The sequence below is a fragment of the Carlito syrichta genome, unplaced genomic scaffold (genome assembly GCF_000164805.1).
Source record: "Carlito syrichta isolate Samal-C Ts95f unplaced genomic scaffold, Tarsius_syrichta-2.0.1 Scaffold305756, whole genome shotgun sequence".
Taxonomy (NCBI): Eukaryota; Metazoa; Chordata; class Mammalia; order Primates; family Tarsiidae; genus Carlito; species Carlito syrichta.
Window position 1 is genome coordinate 614671 of NW_007249852.1, and position 16128 is coordinate 630798.

Below are 16128 nucleotides of genomic sequence, written 5' to 3' on the forward strand. Positions count from 1 at the left end.
AGGCGGAGGTGAAAGTTTTGCCTGAGATCAGGGGTTCAAGACCAGTCTGGGCAACTTGATGAGACCTCATCTCTTAAAAAAAAAGGGGGGGTGGGGGAGGGGGAGAAGTGTCTATTCGTATCTTTCGCCCACTTTTTTTTTTTTTTTTTGAGTTGGAGTCTTACTCCATCGCCCAGGCTGGAGTGCAGTGGCACACTCACAGTCACCCCAGCATTGACCTGCTTGGCTCCGGAAGTGATCCTTCCACCTCAGCCTTCCAAGTACCTGGAACTACAGGCGCACGGTACCATGCCCGGCTAATTTTTTTTTTTTTTTAAATACAAGATCTCACCAAGTTACCTGGGCTGGTTTGGACCCGCGGGCTCAGGCAATCCACTTGCCTTGGCCTCCCAAAGTGCTGGGATTACAGACTGAGCCACTGAGCCCAGCCTGCTCACTTTTTATTAGGGCTGTTTGTTTTTTTCCTTTTGGCACATCTGAGTTCCTTGTAGATCCTGGATGCTAGCCTTTTGTCAGATATACATCAACACTTCACTTTATCATTGGAACATAAGCTTTGTGAGGGTAGAGATTTTTGCTTATTTTTCTTGCTATTATATTTTATTTTTGAGTTAAAGTCTCACTCTGTCGCCCAGGCTGGAGTGCGGTAGCATGTTCAAATGGCCACTGCAGCCTTGACCTGCTGGGCTCAGGAAATCCTTCCACCTCAGCCTTCCAAGTAGCTGGAACTACAAGCACACGCTACCACACCTGGCTAATTTTTTGATTTATTGTAGAGATGAAGTCTCACCAAGCTGCCCCAGCTGGTCTTGAACCTCCGGGCTCAGGCAGTCCTCTTGCTTGAACCTCCCAAAATGCTGTGCTTACAGGCTTGAGCCACTGTACCCGGCTTTTTGCTATTATTTTTTAAGTTGTTTTGTACCCAAACAAGCATCTTAGACCATTTGATTGTGTTATCATATCTTTTGTCTATAATGTTGGTTCTAACAGAATCACTTCATAGTAGAAGCCCAATAAATATTTGTTGAATGGAGGAATAAGTCTCAGACATCTTTTAATGTCAGTATTTGGAGAAATAATTCATTTTTTTAAGGCTACATAGAATGCAGTGACTTACTTAGCTACTTTTTTACTGATAGACATTTAGGTTGTTTGGGGTTAATTTATTACAAAAACAATATAATGAAGAGTCTTGTGCATACTTTTTTTTTTTTTTTTACACCACTTAAGGGGCTATGTCTGTATAAGAGTGTATAAAGATTTATTTACAACTGTCAGAAATCACCACAGTTAAGCAGAAAGTAATTTTATACAGGGTATTTGGTACTGGAAGGGCTGAGGGTGAAGTTCTAGGAAACTGAGCTTCCAGGAAAGGTTCCCAGAACATATCAGAGTTAGCCATTTAAAAGGGCTTCTGTTTCTGCCAAAACCAGGAAGTCTTTCTCTAGGTGCTTACCCCAAACTGCCACTTCTGTCAAGATCTAGAATCAGCTTCAAGACTATACTGCCACAGGTACAGTCTGTGCCAACAAAACACATGCTCTGTGCCTTGCCTCATACTGCCCAGAAAGCTATAGAACAGACACCAGAACATCTGTTATCCTACCTCAAAAAAGCAAGCAGCCTTACAGCCATGCTTGCTAGTAAAAGCTGCAGAGGGGCAGCCTTACACTACCTTGGACCTTTTCGATCTTCTGAGAATAGGCCTGTTTGACAGAAACTACATCACTTGATGAACCAGGCTTTAAAGGAGTTTGGCAAATATATCACTTAGATTTTCAGTCTCTTTTAATTCAGTAAGTTACCCCACAGAGAGACTAGAATGGAGTTGTCAGACAGTCCTAAAGTCTTCCACAGATTCCTAGAACAGAAAAATGGGGTACTAGAAAAAGAAATGTTCTTGAGCTATCCTGGCATGTTGAAAAACTTGATAGAATCACTGCCCTTCACTTGACACTTCCACTCACAGTATATAAAGTACTATTTTCCCAGGATTTTGACACTCTTTATAAGTTTTGAAGACTAAGAAAATATACAAGGATGTCTTGTTTTACTTCATTCATTGGTAGGGTTGACCACGTCTTCATATGTTTATAGGCATTTATATATCTTTTGTATGTGTATATGAACACTTGCATACTTTGCCTGTTTTTCTTTTGAGGTGTTAGTCTTCTTCCTATTTGTAACAAATCTTGATTATATTGTGCTTTTTAACTTTTTCATATGTATCACTGTTTTCTTTGCTATTGTTTAACTTTGTTTATAGTTATTTTTTGCTGAAGATAAATTTTACGTTTTTGTGTTTTCACTCTTCTCCCTATCCTGACTTCAAGGGTTTTTGTTTCCTGCCTTAAAATGTCTTTCTAGCTATTAAATTGTTAAATTATTCTCCCTTAGTATCTTAAATAAGCCTTTTATTTGTTTTGTATTAAAACCCATAGAAACATGGGTTTGGATTTAGGTGATCTTCCTCTATCTTAACTGCCTTTTAGAAGGAGAAGTAAATACTTTATGTAGGAAGATTGCATCATCTGGAACCTAGAACCTCAAATTATATCTACATTTTTTCAAATATAGTGTCATTTAGTCAATTTCTAAAATACTAGGCATATTAATAGATAATACCAAATGATAAAAACCAAGAGAAAAAATAAACATTAGAAAAAGACACAGGAGATCCAAATATTGATATTATTATATACAGATTGTAAAATAACTGAGGTTAATACAGTTGAGAAAATAAGTGAAAAGGTAGATAATTTCAGCAGAAAACTGTAATCTATTAAAAAGAATTTATTAGAAATTTTATAACTTAAAATACCTAAATTAAAGACTAAACAAAATTTAGCTATAGATTTAACAGTTTAAGAGAGACTTAAGGAACTGAAGACAGTTCAGTAGAAATATCTGAACTGAAGCACAGAGGAAAAAAAGGATAGAAAATAGAGAAAAGGACATAAGACATAGGGGATGGAGTGAAAAGATCTAATATGTAGAGTCCCCCAAAGGGGAGAAAAAAGACAGATGGAGTCGAAACAATACTGGAGGAGATAATGGCTAAGAATTTCCAAAATTAATGAAAGGTATCAAGCTCCAGATTCAAGAAACAATATGAACCCCAAGCGAGATAAGTACAAAGAAAACCAAACCTAAACACATTAGTTTAAACTGCTGGACACAAATGAAAAAGCATCCTAAAAGAACCAAAGGGAAAAAAAAAGGCACCTGAATGTCAAAGGAGCAAGGCAGAATTGACAGCTGCCTTCTCAACAAAAATGGTGGGAGTCAGAAGACAATGCAGGGGCATCTGCAAAACAGTGAAAGAAAATAACTGCTTTCTTAGAGGTCTCTACCTAGTAAGGATAACCTTCAAAGGTGAGCACAGAAGAAAGATGCTTTTAAACAAAACCAGATTTTTTAATACTAACATACCTGCAGTGAAGAGACTATTAAAAGGAATTCTGCATGAAGTTTGTCCTTTTAAAAGACTACTAAAATTGATGAACTTCTGGCAAGACTGCTACAAAGAAAAGACATAAAATGCCTCTTATTAATGAAACTTCTTAGAAAACTAGGAATAGAAGGGAAATTCCTTCATCTGATGAAGGGTTTCTATATCTGCAGCAAATATACTTAATGGTGAAATATTGGATGCTTTCCCACATTGCTGTGAATAGGATAGAGATGCCCTTTATTCAGCTAACTTTATTTAAAAATAAAAGCTTAAAATACCTTTGAAAATCATATACCACAACAATTATATTTATGTGGGACATGAGTACATTGTATCATACTTAATATGATGTGGTGTAGGGCCTTTAAAGAAGGAATACTTTGGAAGGTCTCAAAATGGCCCTACTCACACATGTACACTGAAGAATGTACCAGAATGTTCATTTCACCAATTTTTTTTGAGTCGGAGTCTCACTGTCACCCAGGCTGGAGTGCAGTGGCATTCTTATGGCTACTGCAGCTTCAACCTGCTGGGTTCAGGCCATCCTTCCACGTCAGCCTTCCGAGTAGCTGGAACCACAGGTGTGTACCACCAGGCCTGGCCAATTTTTTGATTTATTGTAGAGATGAGATCTTGCCAAGTTGCTTAGGCTGGGTTCAAACCCCTGGACTCAGGCAATCTTCTCCCCTCTGCCTCCCAAAGTGCTAGGGTTATAGGCATGAGCCACCATCCCTAGCATTGTTCTTAATACTAATATCAATATCAGTATCAGTGCCAATATTAAGAATCGGTAAAATAAATTATGATAATGAAAATAGCTAAAGTTTATTGAGTACTCACTATGTACCAGGCTCTGTTTTGATTTTTCTAAATGGATTTAACTCATTTAATCCTCCTAACAATCCTCTGGGGCAGGTACTATTAGTATCATTGCCATTTAATAGATAAGGAAAATAAAGTGCAAAGAATTAAGTAACCCAGTCACACAGCTTGGTGGTGGCTATCAGGCTCCATAGTCTTGTGCTTGCCCTCTGAGTGATATGGCCTCTTATATGACACTTCTCATGGGAGGCCATTAAGATTGTGGGTACTAGAATGATCGTCAAGATATATTATGTGGAAAAAGCAAAACAGTATGCAAAATAGTATAATGGTATGATAACATTTGTGTTTTTATAAAAACAGAGGGCTTTTTTCCAAGGTTTTTATTTTATTTTTATGTTTTTATTTATTTGAGTCAGAGTCTTACTCTGTCACCAGGCTCGAGTGCAGTGGCACACTCACAGCCACTGCAGCCTTAACCTGCTGGATTCAGGTAATCCTTCCACCTCAGCCTTTCAAGTAGCTGGGACTACAGGTATGCACCACCACACCCAACTATTTCAATATTGTAGAGACGAGATCTTGCCATGTTGTCCAGGCTGGTCTTGAACTCCTGGGCTCAGGCAATCCTCTTACCTTTGCTTCCCAGAGTGCTGGGATTACAGGCATGAATCACTGCACCTGGCCTTCAAGGTTTTTCTCTTAATAATAGCACTCTCACTTGCATTCTGAAATGCTGTTTTAAATGGTACAACAACAACACGAAAAACACCCCACATAACATGAAGTCTACCCTCTTAACAAAATTTTAAGCGTATAGTGCAGTATTGTTAGCTAGAAGTACAGTATTATATGGCAAATCTCTAGAACTTTTTAAGGTTGCGTGACTGCAACTCTAGCCTTTCAGCAGCTCCCTATTTCCCCTTCCCCTCAGTCTCTAGCAACCTGCCATTCTGCTTTCTGCTTCTGTGAGTTTGACCCCTTTAGATACTTCATGAAGTGGATTCAGACAGCATTTGTCCATCTGTGACTGGCTTATTTGATTTAGCATAATCTTGTCTTCAAGGATCATTAATGTTGTAGCATGTAACAGGATTTGCTTCTTTCTTAAGGCTGAATAATATTTCATGGTATGGATACACCACATTTTCTTTATCCATTCAGCTGTGGGTGGATGTTTAGATCGCTTCCACCTCTTGAATAACGCTGCAGTGAATGTGAGAGTGCTAATGCATTTTTAAGCTCCTGTTTCCAATTATTTCAGATAAATACCCAGAATTGGGATTGCTGAATCATATGATGGTTCCATATTTAATATTTTTGAGGCGACTCTATACTTCTTTTTATAATGGCTGCATCATTTATGTTCCCACCAACAGTACGCAAAGGTTTTAGTTTCTCCACCTCCTCACCAATATTTATTTTGTTTTTTGATAATGGCCTTCCTAACAAGTTGGAGGTGGTATCTCATTGTGGTTCTGATTAGCATTTTCCTGATGATTATTGATGTTGAGCATCTTTTCATATGCTTGTTGCCTTGTTTTTAAAAAAAGTATTTTTACACTCATTCTTGAATATACATAAAATATTCCAGATTTTTCACTATTTGCTCTTTTTGTTTCTTTTGAGAATTGTGTCCATTGCATTTATTACCTATTCAAATAAATTAATTTAAATCTCCCCCAGTGATTCTACCGTGTTTAAGAACTGCTGCACATGTGTGCACATATACACCTGCGTTTATACTGTTCTTGATCTCACAAGCTCACCACACTGGTGTACTGTCTGGTTTTTACAGAGGCATTCGACGTACAGCAGTGTACGGCCATCCAGCAAAGGAATGACTCAACGCTTAGATCTTCCTGACCTTCCCCTTTCAGGTAAATTACCTTAAATGTACTTTTGACTTGTATTTTTGTGGAGTTAACTTGTCTTCATTCTTTGCATGGAACTGAGCTTAGGAGAATAATCACTGACATTCATTCCAGCAATTCCAACCCCTAAATGTTCATTTTATAAATGTTAGATCCAGCAATATAGTCAACAAAATAAGTGTCTCCTGCTAACTACACTTCTTAATGTGTTTGTGCTATGGAGAAAGGCCACACTTTGTTGTTTTTCTGTTGAATCTCAAAAGAACATCTTCTAATCTTTTTGCTACAGTTGCTGAGGTTTGAGTATAGTGGTACCATCATAGCTCACCACAGCCTTGACCTCCTGGGCTCAGGTGATCTCCCACCTTAGCTTCCAGAGTAAGTGGGACTACAGACACACCACTATGCCCAGCTAATTTTTTTATTGTTTATTTAAGGATTAAGTCTCACTATGTTGCCCAAGCTGGTCTCAAACTCCTCAAGCAATCCTCCTGCCTCGACCTCCCAAAGTTCTGATTATAGGTGTATGCCACCACACCTGGCCTCTTCTAATCTTTAAAAAAAAAAACTATTTTAAGAAAAATATTGTAGCTGATTTTGAATTTGTCTACTACATCCACAGTTCTTAAAATATGCTCCTTTAAGATATTTTTGTCTTTGAGTGCAATCCTCTTCCTGTTGTTATTATATTTAAATATATTTTTAATTCAAACCCTGGCCAAGTGTGATGGTTCATGCCTGTAGTTCCAGCTACTTGGGAGGCAGAGGGAGGAGGATCACTTGAACCCAAGAGTTGAGGTTATAGTAAGCTATGATCGTGCTACTGCATTCCAGCCTGGGCAACAGAACAAGACCCTGTCTCTTAAAAAAAAAAAATCAGATCCTGATTATGAAGTGGTTGTGATAATCAGCAGTCCCCCACGTGTCACATTTTCTTTCTTTCCCATTGCACCTCCTGTGTCAGTGGCCCATGTGAAGCAGCCTCTAAGCGGAGTCTGTGGGAGTGGGCCCATGTGGGCGTGAATCTCAGCACTGTGACACTGCTACTCATGTCTGGCTTTGACCCCCATTACTGCACCTCTCTGCACTTTGGTTTCCTCATCGCTAAAATAGAACTAATCCTGTCTGCCTTATAAGATCATTTCAAGGATTGAATTAGCATATTTAAAGTGCTTAGAACATGGCCAGGCATATGATAAGCACTGTGGAAGTGTTTGCTGTTGTCAGTCTTACCTGCTGTTCTGGGCTACACCAGTTCACATACTCAGAATGAAGAACAGTAGCACTCTCAGCCCAGTAGAAAGTTAAGGTTGTTCAGAATATAAGCCTTAGACACATATGTATGTGTCTGTACAGTCACTGTTAGGAAACAAAAATGACAAAAAGAACACAATGAACTATTTACTGGTCCCTATAGGAAGGATGGAAAGCCAAAAATCTAGATCACATAGACAAAAATCCTTTTGTGTCTAAGAATAAAACAAACTTTCTATATCATGATAGCTGAATAAAAGGAAAATCCAACTGTACTTCTTTTAGATCATGGTCAGTCTTGTTCTTTAAATCGTTTTTTCTGTGAGGCAAATTTTCCTCTGAATCTTATTTGCTTTATCATGGAATTAAGTAAGGATTTTTAGACTTAGGAAACACTGATATTGAGAATTTAAAGATGATCTTAGCCCTTTCCTCGAATTTTACATGTGAGAGATTCAAGCTTTATAGAGATGAAGTGACTTTACCAAAGGTTACACTGACTTTGGTTAGATCTAGAGCCAGGATGTTTCCTGATTCTTTCTACCATGTTGCCTTTTGGTAAAGAAGCTGGCGATTGCTCTGATTAGCAGCTTCATAAATAAGTAGGACTTCAAATCATAATAATGACTTCCAAGAAGGAAATGATGACCAAAGACTACTGATAATTTAAAATCAGGAAAACAAACAAACAAACAAAAGCAAAACAAAAAACAAAGAAAGGGCTCAGTGGTGGTAGAGAAAAAAGAGAGTGTGAGTGCCCTTGTACTGGAAAGGGAGCCTTGTATTCATTATCCATACTTGCTATGTAGTGTGAAATAGGGTATAACTTAATTATATACAGTGTACTAGGTGAGCTCTTTTTTAAAATTGTAATAAAAGACACATAACCTAAAACTTCCTATCTTAACCATTTTGAAGTGTACTAGGTGAGCTTTTGATCATAATACTTGTGCTGTCTCCTTTCTGTTCCTATTAAAGTTTCCTATTGTGTAGAAAAATCATTCTTTTAATTGACAATACTGAAGTTGAGACCACAACAGCTATTGCTCTGGAGTAAATACCTCATTGACAGCCCTCACATCTACCCCACCCCCCGCCCCTCCCATCTCCCACCAGGCACCTGTCTACTTGGATAATTCTATTTACTATAATAAAAAAAAGGATTACACAGTGAAAATTGCTTGCTTCCAGCAGTTCCCAGCAGTTGCTTGTCAACACTGAGGTCATCAGAAACTGCAGAAACAGGGATTAATGTGCTGTTTTTGTTGTTCTCTTTAGTGATGTAAACACTGTTTTTTCTCTGCTATTTAGGGCTAATTAGCCTCACTCCCAACTTTACTACCCATAATTGGTGGCTATTGGCTTTAGAAGTGTTGTTTTCTTCTGTGACTATTTGTGGGTCATAGGAAGCAACCCTGGGCTTAGTCTGGTCCCTGGGCTGATGTGTAGCCTTGAATGAGACACTTATTCTGTTCCCTGGGCTGATGTGTAGCCTTGAATGAGGCACTTCAGCTCCAGATTCCTCTATAAATATATTCAAACTCTAAAATTTTCTCTTGTTCTATTCTCTCATGGTCCTTTCAGAAATACTGTCTGGCTGGATGTGGTGGCATAAGCCTATAGACCGAGACTGAAAGATTGCTTGAGCCCAGGAGTTTGAATTCATATCCAACCTGGGCAACATAGCAAGACCCCATCATGAAAAAAGAGAGAGAGAAATAGAGAAAGAAATACCATCTGGACAATTCAGCCCATTTTATTATCCATTTTGACTGAGACTAATATGATAACAGAAAGGAACCTTAAAAGAATTATTTTCACTTATTTTTCAGTGAGACAGTCCCTGTTATTGGAATGGCCTTTTCTCTTGTAAAACAGTTTTTCTTGGTTCCCAGCTTTTTGCTACTCCTGTGACCTGATAATCATATCAGGCATTTTCCTGCCAGCTCTCTCGCTCGCTCAGATATCCTTCCATAAAACAAAATATATTATCTGAAGAGAGGGCCAGCTTCACAGACTGCTTCATGGGTGCTTGCACAAGGCCCTTAGAAGGGCCCATGCTTGGCTTAATACTCTGATGACAGTTTCATGAAATTCATAATAATTTTTTAACAAGAGACTGATTTGGCACCAGGTCGCATAAATGATGTAGTTGGTTCTGCCTGGAGAATCCTTTCTAGAAAACACCGTGTCCCTACTTGCATTTCTGTTACTTTAGAAATTGTGTATATCTAGCAAGCTAGCTAGCCACACACACACATATATGATTTTACTTGAGAAATTAAGTGAGAAGTGTATTGTACTTGAAAATAAAGTATGAGGACCAAGTTTCTCCTCGGGAATAGTGATTACATTGTTGTTCCCACAGATCTTCTCAAGGGAAGGGCTGAGAACCTGAAGCCGGACCCTTACCTCCGCAAGAGTCCTTCACTTGAGTCACTGAGCAGGCCCCCCTCTCTGGGCTTCGGGAACACAAGACTACTGAGTGCATCCACTGGAGGGTTGAAACCACAAAGCAAACTCAGGTATCATGTTTTAAACAGTAGAAAATCAGAAAAACATTGGGCTAATAACCTTTTATTCTTCCTCCTGTTTTTATTCCCTGTGGTCGGTTTACTTCTACAAATATTTGCTGAATGAAAATGATTAAGATACTGTGCCTTCCCTCAGCGAGTCTAAAAGGAGGACACGAGACAGCAGTAGTGTGCAAAATAAAATTAAGGGCTATAAAAAACAATACTGTGTAAGCAAAGTACTCAGGGGATTGTTAGTTGGATCAAGAAGTCTAGAGAGAAGTGACATTTCTGCCAGGGAGTATGAAGGTACCATCATGAGCAAACTGGGGAGCAGGGTTCAGGGAACATGTGCAGTTTCGTGTGTCTGGACCATACTGTGGGCTTCTTGAGAGCAGGGACCTTGCCATGCATATGGTAGGCTCTTCATCAGTAGTTGTTGGGAGGATGGATAAATGACCGGGACATTATAGCTGGAAAGCAGGCTGGAGCCATAATGCAAATTGTCTTCATCGCTAAGGAAGAGGTTTGTATTTACTTTGGTAAAGCCCTGGAAGAACCACTAAGCTTGCGGGATTTTATTTTTGTTTTTGAGTAGCAGTACAGTGAGACTGGGCCTGTACTTTAAGGAGGATTAACCATAAAACAGTGGCACATGAGGATTAGAGAAGCATTTTGAAATCAGTGTTTAAGGAAGACTTTCCCAAGAATGTGAAGGAGGGGGTGGGAGAGGACAGCCAGGCTGGCAGAATGGTCACCAAGAGTCAGTCTTTGCTCCCACATCTCTGCCACCTCCCCCTCCCTTTTCAGTGCCCCTGGTCACCCAGGCCGCAGCAAACTTTCTTCAGCTGTTTTCTCTCTCTCCCATGTCTTCCCGGCTTCTCCATGTTGGTTAATTTTCTGAATCACTGAGCGCATACTGTTGCAGACCTCAGAAGCCTACTGTGACTCTCTGTCATCCACTCTCCTCATCTAGTCTTCTAGATGCTGTATGACTTAGTGCTACCCCCACTTACCTGCCAGAATGGCTCAGCCCCTCCCTCCACCGAGCCTGTTTTACTCCGTGCCCTTGCAGTACCACACAAGCATTACTGTAGAAGGTTCTAGCCTGAATGGTCTTCCTTTGGTCCTTTCACACTCCTTAATACTGCTTCTCATTCAAGGCCAAATCTTCCATGAAGTTGTAGCTAACTATCACTCTAGCAGCATTGACATCTCCCTTTTCCAACTTTGGTGTCTTATACTTTTTTGGGTGTTTAATTCCTGTACTGCTTTGTAATGTGGATAACTGTTACATAGTCTATGCCTTTGTCTCCATTTAGTCTGTAATTTAGTGACAAGTACATGTCTGACTTACATTTTAGTATCTTGCATTGTACAACACACATTGCAATCTCAGTCCCTTGCATTGTACAACACACATAATGTTTCACTCAGTAAATACTTATGGATGAGTAAATAGATCAGTATACAAAATTGGCTACTTTAGAAGTAATCGTTTTTTGGGGTTTTTTTTGAGTTGGCGTTTCACTCCGTCGCCCAGGCTAGAATGCAGCCTTCCAAGTAGCCAGAACTACAGACGCTCTCTACCATACCCAGATAATTTTTTAATTTTATTTTGTTGTAGAGATGAGGTCTCACCAAGTTGCCCAGGCTGGTCCCAAACCCGTGGGCTCAGGCAGTCCTCTCACTTTGGCCTCCCAAAGTACTGGGATTACAGGCTTAAGCCACCACACCTGGCCAGTAATTGCTTTTTAATAACTATTACAATTACCAATATGGGTATTATTAAAATGTTTATGAAAGTCTGAATAAGTTCAGGTCTTGCTGACTCTCTGGATGTAGCCTATAATTGAACCCTAATAGATGAAGCTATATGGTTCAGAGATTTAATTTAAAGCCCCAGATATTATATATTGTCCTGTTTATGTGCAAGAGATTTAAATAATCAAGAGGTTTTAAGGACCAGAATTAGTGCTATTCTGAAATAACCTTTTTCTTTATGCCAGAAGGTATACAGAAAGGCTATGTGTATGTTAATATTGATATGGATATTTTACCTTTCATGGTGAAAGTTTAAATTAGTAAAATTAATTTCTTATTTCAATTTTTACATTTATGTCATTGAGATAAATCAATGGTAGGTTGTTTGGTGTTTTTAATATGTTCTTCCAATCTACTTTTTTTAAAGTTTTTTTGTTTGTGTGTTTGTTTGTTTTTTGAGATGAGGTCTCACTATACTGCCTAAGCTCCTTTTTTATGTGCTCTTCTTTCTAACCAGTGTGGAAAGAAGAGACCCTCTGGCGGCCTTGGCCCGGGAATATGGTGGGTCCAAGCGCAATGCTCTACTGAAATGGTGCCAGAAGAAGACAGAAGGTTATGCGGTAAGGGACAATGTCAGCCAGCTTCCAGTCAGCTCTAGGCAGTGGTGCAGTGGTCTGTGTCATTACGTGTTCCATGTGTGCCTATGCTTATGGGCGAGTATACATATAATTGTCATCTGTCTATTCTCCTGAGCAGGGTAGTTGGGAGGGTTTGATATTTGTGCTCTACACCAAGACACCTAGATGGCAAGGCAAATGCAGTTGAAAGCCAGTCTGTACTCCATCCAACGAAATGGTCTGCATGCATGCCTGCATTCAGAGCTGTATCTCCTGCAGGAAGAGGGACATTTTTTCTTTAGTCAAAGGAGACATAAGCTCTCAAGCAGTACATCCAACAGGCTGCTTCCTCTCAAGCAGTTTTTACTAAATCATCCTCCCAAAGATGTCATCTTTTCCTGATTCACATAAGTGCCCCACATAAGTGGACCTCCAAAATTTTTCCTCCAAAAATTTTCTTGCTGTTGCTTCAAGAATTGTTTGTATTTAGTTTAAGAGTTTTGGTTTACCAGGACAGTATTTGCTTTTGTGAAGGCCAGACATAAGTTTAAGGTTTTTTATTGTTAAACATACACAAAGATAAAAATGCACAAAACATAAATGATAGCTTCATGAATTATTACGAAGTGAAAACTCATACAGTCACTTCTCCCACCCAGAAATGGGGCATTGCCAGCTCCCACAAGCCTTTCCTGTGGCTTTCCCATCATAAGCCCTCACTACTCCATGAAGTAGCTGTTGTCCTCCATTCTTTTCCTTACAGTTTTCTACAAAAATATCCGTTCCTAAATACTACGTTAGTTTTGTTTGCATTTGAATTTTATTATAGATGAAATTTAAAACTGTAATGTTTGCATCTGGCTTTTTCACACAGTATTAAGGTTTATCCATGCTGTTGATGAGGTATGCCTCTCCCTCCCCTGGCAGTTTCTCTCAGCTGCCAACCTTTTACCTCCCCTCCCCTGGCAGTTTCCCACTATTGCTAATCCCTTTTTTGTAGTATTATGATAATTGTTCAAGGTCCACTTATGAATGAGAACATATGGTACTCTGTTCTCTGTTTCTGTGATAGGTCACTGAGTATGATAGACTCTAAATCCATCCAAGTTGCTGCAAAGTCCATGTTTGTCCTTCTTTATGGCTGCATAATATTCCATTGTGTATATGTACCACATTTTTAAAAATCCAGTCCAGCTTCAACAGGCAGCATGGTTGGTTCCATGTTCTTGCTATTGTGAATAGAGCTGCAGTGAACATGCGTGTGCAGATGTCTTTTTGGTAGAATGATTTGAGTTCCTCTGGGTGTATTCCCAATAGGGGGATTGCTGGGTCATATGGAAGGTCAATTTCTAGTTCTTTCAGAAATTGCCACAATGTCTTCCAAAGAGACTGCTTACTGCCTGCCGTACATCTTCTTTTGAGAATACACCATCTTTATCTACTCACTGTATTACTGATGGACAGTTGAGTCATTTCTGGTTTGGGACTATTATAAATAATGCCAGTATGTTCTTGTGCATATCTCTTGGAATACATTTGTGCTCATTCCTGCTGGTATATACTTAGGAGTAGAATTATTGGGCCATTAGTTTGCATAGACTCAAGTGTAGTAGATAGTGCCAAACAGATTACTGAAGTATTAATAGTTGTAGAATTTATACCCTACCAACAATTTATGACTGTTTGCTTACCATAGCCTCTACCTTCTGGGCTCAGACAGTCCTTCTACCTCAGCCTCCTGTGTAGCTAGGACAACAGGCACACACACCATGCCTGGCTAATTTTTAAAATTTTTACAGAGACAAAGTCTCACTTTGTTGCCCAAGCTGGCCTCAAATTCCTGGACTCAAGCAATCCTCCTGCCTCGGCCCCCCCAAAGTGCTGGGATTACAGGTGTGAGTCATCATGCCTGGCCTAAAAATTCTTTATATATTCTGGATGTAAGTCCTTTGTCAAGTATAGATATATGGCAAATATCTTCTCCCAGTGAGGCTTTAATTTTCACTCTCTTGATGATCAAAATTATTTATTTTAATTAAGTCCAATTTATCAATTTTTCTCTGCTGGTTGGTGCTTTTTGTATCCTGTATAAGAAATCATTGTTAGCGTGGGCAACATAGCAAGACCGCATCTCTATAAAAAAAAAATTTTTTAATTAAATTAATTAGCCAGGTGTAGTGGCACGCGCCTGAAGTCCCCAAGGCTGAGGCAGAAGGATCACCTGGGTCCAGAGGTCAAGGCTGCAGTGAGCCGTGATTGTGCTACTGCACTCCAGCTTGGGTGACAGGCTGAGACTCTGACCCAAGAAACAGAAAAATCACTGTTTATTTCAAGATTGTGAAGCTATTATCCTGTTTTCTCTTAATTGTTGTTCTTTTACACTAAACAGACACAATCTTTCAAACCGCCAACTCCTACTTCATTCTTAACAATGTTTTGCTAATACTTCTGAAGAAAGCATAAACTTACTCGTGACCTTGTTTATTGTTTTCCCGGCTCTTTCCACTCTGCCTCAGCCCTGTACTAAGAGGCTGAACCAACCCGTGAGGGAAGGCGTCTCAATAACAGCATCCCTCCGGCACATAAGCCCATGCTGCTGACGAAATGGAAAAGGATAAGGCGTCATAGGGAGACAGCTGACTGTAAGAGGTTTTAGCATAAAGGAAATAGGAATAGTCATGGAAAATTGAAGAAAACAATGAAAAAGAGTAGTCAGTCAAGTGGTCACTGATGGCTGTCTATATTGTCATTCCCCTCTGACAGAAATGATCCAAGGGAGCTGCTATAGTGGATATAAAAAGACATTTTCAGAAGGAACTGGCCCTTTATTGATGTAACATTGTTATAATTAGATTGCAGGAAAGAGATAGACAGTATGATATTTCCAGTCATAATCATGAGAATAATATTTTCTATTATAGTGATTTTTTTTGAGTTGGAGTCTCACTCTGTCACCCAGACCGGAGTGCAGTGGCAGCTCCTGGCCACCGCAGCCTCCACCTGCTGGGCTCCGGCGATCCTTCCACCTCAGCCTTCCGAGTAGCTGGAACTACAGGCGCACGCTACCATGCCCGGCTAATTTTTTTATTTATTGTAGAGATGAGGTCTCACCTGCCTAGGTGGGTCTCGAACCCGCGAGCTCAGGCAATCCACTCACCTCAGCCTCCCAAAGTGCTGGGATTACAGGCTGAACCACCGAGCCCGGCCTATTATGGTGATTTTTTTCATGAACATCTTGGATTAGTTTTCAAAGCATTTTATGTTTGATGAAAAAAAACAAAAAAAAAACTCATTTTGCCTGAAGAGAATTTTTCATTCATTGTCAAATGTCTGTAAAAGCATAAATATAAATCATATGTGTGTGCTTTATGTATTCATCATAAAATATTCTTTTTCTACACCTGCTTGTCTAAGATGCCCCATAGGCTTGTTCTCTCAGGATTGGGAATACAAAAATAACTTGTGGAAAACTCAGGTGGTTCATAGTCTTTTTGAAAACCAGCAGCTATGTGCATTTTGAGTTTCTTTTTACCTCGCAGAAGTACAGTATGATGCATTATGTAAAATCCCTCCTTATGTTAATTCAGTAGTGAATTTTTGTTGGGGAACCTATTCAGTGTCAGGTAATTTTTTTAGGTGCTGGGAATTCAGCAGTGAATGAAACAGGCAAAGTTTCTGTGTTCTCATGGAACTCACATTCTCATGGAGATTGACAGTTACTTAAAATAAAGAAAAGTAGCCGGGCTCGGTGGCTTAGCCTGTAATCCCATGGCTTTGGGAGGCTGAGGTGAGTGAATTGCCTGAGCCCGCGGGTTCAAGACCCACCTGGG

General features: G+C 39.5%; 1 protein-coding gene across 2 annotated transcripts in view; it reads left to right on the plus strand.

Annotated features, from left to right (window-relative positions):
• SPECC1 (sperm antigen with calponin homology and coiled-coil domains 1) overlaps positions 1-16128 on the plus strand; it is a 305973-nt gene that overhangs the window by 232766 nt on the left and 57079 nt on the right. For both annotated transcript variants that reach the window (XM_008062605.2, XM_008062607.2), the window contains 3 exons: positions 6075-6156; positions 9773-9929; positions 12199-12301. In XM_008062605.2, the coding sequence (XP_008060796.1) occupies positions 6075-6156; positions 9773-9929; positions 12199-12301 (342 nt within the window). The remainder of the gene's footprint in view (positions 1-6074; positions 6157-9772; positions 9930-12198; positions 12302-16128) is intronic.